We start from the raw sequence: 8,397 nt of genomic DNA on the forward strand, positions 1-8,397 counted from the left end.
GATGGGAGTGTCAGAGACGGTGTGATTGGCACAGGACAGAGCAGAGTTTAGGGTTGTTGTACATAGGGTCGCTATGAGTCGCAAGCGACTCAATGGCACATAACAACAACAACAGTTCTTTCTCTTTTCCCCTGACTTTTTACCTTTGCAGTTTCCATTGTTCGGTCTTCAGCCTGCTTCTGGGTCTACAAACACTCCCTTAGAGATCTCATGGTTTCATAGACCATCATATTTCAGCAGGCCTGGCTTTAACATTTTCCCTCAACTACAGACTGTCTACTTACTAGGCACCCCCAGTTAGAGATCTAATGTTGTTGTGTACCATTGAGTCAGAACTGACTCATAGTTGACCCTCAAGCAGGTTTTCAGAGGCAGTAAATAACATAGGAAGAGATTGCCCATCCTTCTCCACGAAGCAGCTGGTGGATTCGAACCCCACGCCTTTAGGATTACAATTCAGCTTCTTGCCAGTAGGCCACTATAGTCAAATTGTCCTTCTTGCTGTTGCAAGGCTACACAGAACATGTTTTCACTTAAAAAGTTTTGCACTGGCTTTTGTCTCGGGTTGGAACTTTTTCCCACATGTAGACATGGCTATTTACCTGAACTTCTCTAAGATTACCTTCTTAATGACATGTATCAGTACTGTTGGTTTTTTTATTTTATTAGCAAATTCCCCTCTTCCTTTAAACCCCATTTTGTCTACTCTGCTTTTTTCTGAAGAACTCACATTTAACATGATACATCATTTACAGATAATCATGGTTTAAAATGTCTAAGAATAATGGTAAATATATATGTGACAAAATATTTGCCACTTCTGCATTTTACATGTACAATTAAGTGAAATCTTGTACAACTATATTATTTGCTTTCATATTTTTTCCATCACAGAAAGCCTTCTCCTAGAGCTGCTGCCCTTAGTTTGTACTTCTAGCCTCTTAAACTATAAGAAAATGAATTTGTTTGGTGAAGCCACCTACCCTGTGGTATTTTTGTTACAGCAGTACTTCTTAACTAAGATGTAATTATTGTTATGTGCCATCAAGGCACCTGTGACTCATTGTGACCCTGTCACAACAGCTCTGAAGCCTGCCCTGTCTCATTGATTCTGACACGCCTACCCCCCTGCCCCTCTTGCTCCAGTTATTTTGTCAATCCAACTCATTTGGGGTTTTCTTCTTCTGTGCTGTCCCTCCACCCTCTCAAACATGATATCCTTCTCCAAGGATCAGTCTCCCCTGGCCACATGCCCAAAGTATGTCAGACAAAGCTTCAAAATCCTAGTGTTCAAGGAGAAGCCTGGTTTGACCCACTCCAAGATAGATCTATTTGTTTTCTTGGCAGTCCATAGTATCTTCAAGACTCTTCTCCAGCACCACATCTCAAAGGCATTGATTCTTCTTCTTCTGTCATCCTTAGTCATTGTCCAGCTCTTTGATGCATAGCAAGTAATTGTGAAGACCATGGACTGGATCAGGTGCACTTTAGTCTCTAGACTGACATTGTTCCTTCTCAGTACTCTGGAAAGGTCCCTGACAACAGATTTACCTAATGTAATTCATCTTTTGATTTCCCGACTGATGATGCCAAAAGTGTTGGTTGTGGAGCCAAGTAAGCTGTAATTGTTAACAACCTCCATCTCTTCATCAACAATCATGGTGCTGCCAATTGGCCCAGGGGTGAGAATCTTTGTCTTCTTCATGTTGAGCTTCAATCCATATTGAACACTAGAGTCCTTGACCTTCTGCAGCAAGCACTTCTGGTCCTCCTCATGACTAAAGATAACTAAGATACCACTGTTGAGAATTAGGTCCCAAAGCATTACCTCCACATATTCTTCTAATATTTTTCTACTTTTAGATCTTTTATTTACATCTTTGAAACATTTTGTGTTACTTTTTGTGTATACTATGAGGTAGTGGTTCAAATTCATTCTCTTGTATGTAGAAAAGTAGATCCCAGAACCATTTCTTAAATAGACTATTTTTTCTCCATTAGCGTATTTGTCAAGGGACACTTGACTATAGAAGTATGGACTGATATCTGGATTACCAATTCTAAGCCATTTGCTTATATGTTTATGAATATTACACAGGGATCAGGATTTTGATTATTATTATTGTTATGTACCACGGAGTCAGAACAAATCCCTAGCTGAACCTCTGGCAGGTTTTCAGAAGCAGTTAATCATGTGAGAGAAGATTGCCCATCCTTCTCCTGTGGAACAACTGGTGGGATTTGAACCTCATGCCTTTGGGATTGCAGTGCAGCTTCTTGCTACTAGGCCCCCAGAGCTCCCTTTTTTATTATGGTAGCTTTATAATATGTTCTGAGACTAGAAAGTGTGAGCCCTCCTACTTTATTTTATCTTTTCAAGTTTGCTTTGGCTATTGGGGGCTCTTTAAAGTTTCATATAAATATGAAGTTTGGCTTTTCCTAATTTCAGTATTTGGGGTTTTAAAATTATTAGAAAAGTGCAACAGTGAGTGAATGACTGGAAATCCTAAGTCTCTGTAAACTTCATTTAAATGAATTTAAAAATGTAATAAAAGCATAAAAATTATTATTCTTGATTCTTTCCTATTTTCTACATGAACAAACATGTTACTTTTAGATGACTGAAATTATCCGATCTCATATCTCAACAGAAGGAGGAGGCGATGGAATCTGCTAAGGCTTTGGGAAAGGTCAACATTTAGAGCAAATTTGAAAAGAATGCTTGGAAGGAAAAAAGAAAATTAATGCTGGTAACACCTTACCAACCAAAGTCAAGCCAAACCCATTGCGGTTGAGTTGATCTCCAGCTCACAGTAACCCTGTAACTAGCTGCCTCTGAGGTTCCCTGGTGGTCGAGGTTTACAGGGGAGTTCTGGTGGCTTAGTGGTAAGGAATTACACAGCCAGATACACAGATGAACAGTTCTCTAGCCCACTGGTTGTTCTGTGGAAGGAAGATGGGTAATCCTCCCATGAGCTTCATAGCCTCTAAAGACTTGCTGGAGGCTCAGTTGTGAGTTGGTTTGGACTTGACAGCATGTTACAACAACAATAACAACAGTAACAACAAGAACGACAACAAGAACAACAACAAGAACAAATCTTTATAGAAGCAGATTGACACATCCTTCTCCCACTGAGTGGCCAGTGAGTTTAAAGCAGTGATTTTTTTTCCTCTCTTTTGCCTTTGAATGTCTTCCATTTTTAATTATAAGTTAAAGTTTAAAAAGAAATTTATTTTTCATTCACTGTGTATACAAATTTATCCTCCCTTCCAATTCTTTTCTTTATTCAGTAATAAAATCAGCCGTCTTTTAGTTAGCAGTCAAGCTCCAAGTCACTGGGCCACCAGGGTTCTTCCTATATTACTAAGTTGAGTCAATTCAGTGAGGAAAAATGTATTGTTCTGTGCTTGGCCTTTTCTTGACACAGGCCATAAGAAAAAGACTATTAAAACCTCCTGTGTATCAACTATTACTATGGCTTCTCCAAAAAGGAGAAGGAAGTACCTCTGTGAGCTTAGCATCAGTAGTTGTTTTCTGGACCACATAGTGTGCTTTAATCCATGCTGCTAACCAGAGGTCAGTAGTTCAGATTTCTTGGAGAAAGATGAGCAGTCTCCTCACGTGAAGATTTACTGCATCTGAAACCCAGTGAAGAGTCACTTTGGGCCAGAACTGACTCAATGGCATTGGGTTTTACCATGTGTGATCAGGGGTATCAATGAGAAAGGTCCACACCACAGAGATTGTTTTATCAGTGACATTGTTTAGAAGCCCTGATGATTTAAAAAGTAGACACATTTTTAGTTTACTTTATTTCAGTTTCTACATTTTCTTCAGAAACCATACCTCCTTATTTCTCTAAATCTTGAGGTAGACGTCTTCCTCTGCCTTTTCTTATTTATCTGGTTTTCATCCCAATGGCATTTTAAACAGCATGACACAGATGGGACTCCCATCTATGTCTTAGCTGCTAGAAAGCTTGGATGTTGTTATGTGCTGTTGAGTCAGAACCAACTCATAGCTGACCCTCCAGTGGGTTTTCAGGGGCTGTAAATCACACTGGAGGAGGCTGCCCATCTTTCTCCTGAAGAGCAGCTGGTAGATTCAAACCACTTGCCCTTGAGTTGGTAGGGCAGCTCCTTACCGCCAGGAAATCATGGATTCCAGCATATTTGCCTCTTTTCCTCAGACACTGGTCCCTGTTGTATACACTAGGCCTTGATCTTGGCTTCGCTTAGACTACCATTTCTTTTTCACTTCTAACTTTCCCTTTCTTAGACCATTTTAAATTCTTGTTATGTACTAAATTGTGAAGATCTTTGCAGAAACATAAGCAACGTAATAAATGGGCAGAATGATTTCGAATGCAAATACTGTAATCACACACAGCGTTCATTCTAGACACAAAACTTGCACTATTCAAAATGCAGCAAATTCGACTATGCTGCATTGAAAACCAAGGAACTCAAGAAATATTACACAAAATGGGTGACTCTGGAGGACATTATACTGAGTGAAATATCTCAGTCACCAAAGGACAAATACTGCATGATGCCACTGTTGTAAAACGGGACTGACATCGGGGTTGGGGAGAGACTGTTAAAGATGGGATTAAAAAATGTATTCTGCATTGAAACAGATGAGGAAGAAAACTGTTTAAAAGGGATATATGATTAATCATAATATTATCATGACAGGAGTCAGAATGAAGGCTGCATAGTGGAGTGGACCTGAGGGGAGGGATTGTAAAACTATGAAAGAATTTTTCTTTCACTTCCAAAGAGAAGGGCGAACTGGCGGGGAGGGGTGGGCAGGGAGAAAAGTGCAACAATGAATGAATGGAAATCCAAAGTCTCTGTAAACTTTCATTAAAATAGATATATGATAGATAGATGATAAAGTGGGGAAACCCCCAAAACCAAAATGCAGCCAATTCCCTCTAGAATGTGATTTGGGAAGGTCTCCTTGGAAAACCGCACTGTGTGGAATAACTCACCTACCCCAGCAGTGTGATCTCCCTTCGGTCCGGTGTATGAGGTGGGCGTCTCTCCCCTTCTCCTGTGCCAGCTGCTCCGGTTTCTCTTCTCCTGAGTAAACTCGCATTCATCTTGTTCAAAAGTGCATTCCCCAGGTGGAGGTGGAAGCCTCTCTGAAAGGAAATAGCAGGTGTTGCAAATGCTGAGGCATCTTCCCCAGCACGGCTCCCACAGCTCCCGGCCGGCCTGCTCTGCTCGTCCCCGGGCAGGCTGGCCGTATGCTCGGCATATGGAAAGGCGCCCACCAGCAGCCGGCTCCACTCACCGCAGCTCTGCTCCTGCCCTGGGGCAGAGAACAATTAAGAAGGCAGGCAAAACATACTGAGATACTTCGAAATAGAAACTTTGTCTAATGAATTTATTTGTGTGCCTACGCTGACAAATTTCTGAAAATTGGAGGCATATGTCTTCATGGAAATATGGGAAGTAATAAAGTTACACAAGGAAGGAACTTTTTAAAGTAATCCAGGATGAGTAAAGGGGGACCTCTCAACAATTTTAAGGTTATTTTGAAGTTGGGAGAGAATGTGTGAAAATGGCTTTTCTCAGTAATGGTTTTACCCCTAACATTTTATTTCTACATATACAATTCAGTGACTTTGTTTGGATCCTTCTAATTTATGTAAGCATTCTCACCCTCATTTTCTGACTTCTTGCTCCTCCATGAACGTACATTCACCAAACTCTGAGGTTCCTAACTAATCTTTCCAGTTGCTGTTGTCAATCTGATGTCCCCTCAGCATTCTTATCTGAAATGTGGGAAGATTTCCAGCGCCTGCCTCCTGGGGCGGTGAGGATGGAAGGAGTTATAAATGTATGTGAAGTATTTAGAACATGACGTTCCCAATATTTGCGAAACAAATATTAAGATTTGGCCTTTTCTCCCTTGGAATTTTATTTTCTGTTTCCAAAGATGAAGGTTTATGTCCTTGGACACTAGTTTTAATTATTATTATTAGAATGGAGCCACACCCCATTGTGTTGGGGACTTCTCCTTTTGCTGAACTTGGTTGTATCTCCTGATGTCTAGATTCTTAGCAAGAGTATTAAAAACACTCTCTTTTTAAAACTCTCTTGAATGAGAACTGTTGTATTCCATCTTGTTTTATCTAGGAAGAGCCCGGTGGTGGGGTGCATAATGCATCAGGCTGCTAGCCAAAAGTTGGGCAGGTTGAATCTCTTGGTGGCTCCGTGGGAGAAAGAGGCACAATCTCCTCCCAAAAAGGTTTACAGCCCTAGAGACTTAGTGGAGGGTGAAGGGTGGCTGGAGCGGCTGACTTTGCTGGATAGCAGAGGGTTTTGTTCAATTTAGATTTGACTTAAGTTTACATATGGCACAAGCTAATGAGGCCTCGTGTCTTCTAGGCCTTGAGAATTGAGATTCTTAGTTTTTCCTTCTTCACCTTGTCCTCGCATTGCCTGGCAATGAAAAAGACTAAAAAGATATCAGGGTGTGTGTGTGTGTGTGTGTGTGTGTGTGTGTGTGTGTGTGTGTGTGTTCGCGCGTCTTTTTGTTTTTATTTCTTTTACTGAAGTAAAACAAACAAAAATCCCCATTGCTGTTAGATCAATTCTAAATCTTAGCAACCCTGCAGGACAGATTAGAACTCTGCTGGATTTCCCAGGCTGCCGAACTTTACAGAAGCTAGCTGACTGCCACACCTTTCTCTCTGGAGCAATTGTTTGTTTGAAACACCAATTTTTCAATTAGCAGCCAAGTGCTTTAACTCCTGCATCACAAGGGCATCTTTGGAATGAAGTAAAAATAGATTATTCTCCAATGCGAAGCTGACATCACACATTATCTATCAGTTAAGAATTAGGTAAATATGGTATGATTTTGGTACGTAGTAGAAGTAACCAATAATTTGAGTTGAGTTATGCACTATTTCCTTGTTAGTTATAAATAATGTCTAATACATAGATGGCAGCATTTTTATTTTGCCACAATCAGAAGTACTTGGTCAACTGTTCCACTCTTGTTTCATTCACTTAGAGAATGTCTATCTTATTATCATTTTAGAGTATGTTTAATGTAGAGAGTCTGTAATCAGAATTGCATCAATATTTTTTTTAACATCTGCATTCATACAAGAAAATGACAATAATTAACACTATTAATTACAATAGAAGAAGTTATTTCCTTTCAAGGTAGTTTTATGCCAGGCTCTGTGCAAGGGGACTTATATGCATTATCACCTATATTCAGGTAGGAATTTCTTTTTCTATTACAAATGAGAATACAGAGGTTGTCACATGCTCGGAGTCTCATACTGTGTTCGAGTCACCATTTCTAAATTATAAAGTCTACTTTTTTGCAATTCTGGTGAGAAAAGGCAAAGTGTAGACAAGCATATATTAAATATAAGGTGTATTCTTAACAGAGAGGAAACAGAAAATGTCAATGTAAGTTGGGAAGCAAAGAGAGGTGATGTAACACTGTCTTACCTGGTGACCAGCAGCTTCCCAGTTGGATGGTAATGTCATCCAGGGCCACAAGCCCACAGTCCCAAAAGCTTTTGCAGAGGCTCATAAAAACTACCTGCAATGCATAAAAATGAAGCTATGTGAATGTAAGCGAACCAAAAATTGGAAACTCTTATAACCTATGGTTTACTCAGAAAAACAAATGTGTAGCAGCCATCTGAAAAGTTTCTTCATTATCCACATGGGTAACAGAATATTGTTGCATGCATAATGGATACTATTTATATACGGTCTGGAAATTACTTACATTAATGTTTAAACAGAAACAATCTCATAATGATATATTGTATATACTGATGCTGAAATGCCTTCTCCTTTAAATAATTGATAATAAAAGTAAGTAAAGCAAGAAGTTAACTGGTGGTAGAAGAAAGTTTGTCAGGTGTTAAATATTTCCCCCAGATATAATCCACAGAGTGCAGAGATGGTCTTCCAAGCACTTTCACAAAAACATTTCCAGTACAAACACCATTGATTTTTTGAAAATGACTTTCAGGCAACACACTTCATTCATATTTTGAGTAAAGTCCCAGTGATTTGTTATCTAGAGACTTGCGTCCCGTTTCCAAAGACAAAGATCTATGTCCCTGTATGGTATCACTAATAAAAAGCCCTCAATGCTGTTATTTTACCAGGCCAAACATTTTTATTGCTGTTATGTGGAGGAAAAACAAATCCATATTATAAATTATTAAATTCATTGTGCCAGAGAGAGGGAAAAGCCTTAGATTTCTTCCCTTTAGGTCATTTTTAAAGACTACTTTTCATATGTAGGATGAGAAGAAAGAACAAAGGATTCATATTAGATTTTCACTGTAACTAATGCTTAACTCCACAATAAGGGATTTATCTTTCACTGCTTCACAAATT

General features: G+C 39.5%; 1 protein-coding gene across 1 annotated transcript in view; it reads right to left on the reverse strand.

Moving 5' to 3' along the window:
- Positions 1 to 8,397, reverse strand: part of MAMDC2 (MAM domain containing 2) — a 233,989-nt gene that overhangs the window by 61,827 nt on the left and 163,765 nt on the right. Inside the window, exons 10-11 of the mRNA XM_006894405.1 lie at positions 7,489 to 7,582; positions 5,001 to 5,153 (exon numbers count right to left, since the gene is read on the reverse strand). Coding sequence (XP_006894467.1) covers positions 5,001 to 5,153; positions 7,489 to 7,582 — 247 coding nt within the window. The remainder of the gene's footprint in view (positions 1 to 5,000; positions 5,154 to 7,488; positions 7,583 to 8,397) is intronic.

This window comes from Elephantulus edwardii, unplaced genomic scaffold (genome assembly GCF_000299155.1).
Source record: "Elephantulus edwardii isolate Elephantulus edwardi_28Jun2011 unplaced genomic scaffold, EleEdw1.0 scaffold00141, whole genome shotgun sequence".
In the NCBI taxonomy this organism is placed as follows: domain Eukaryota; kingdom Metazoa; phylum Chordata; class Mammalia; order Macroscelidea; family Macroscelididae; genus Elephantulus; species Elephantulus edwardii.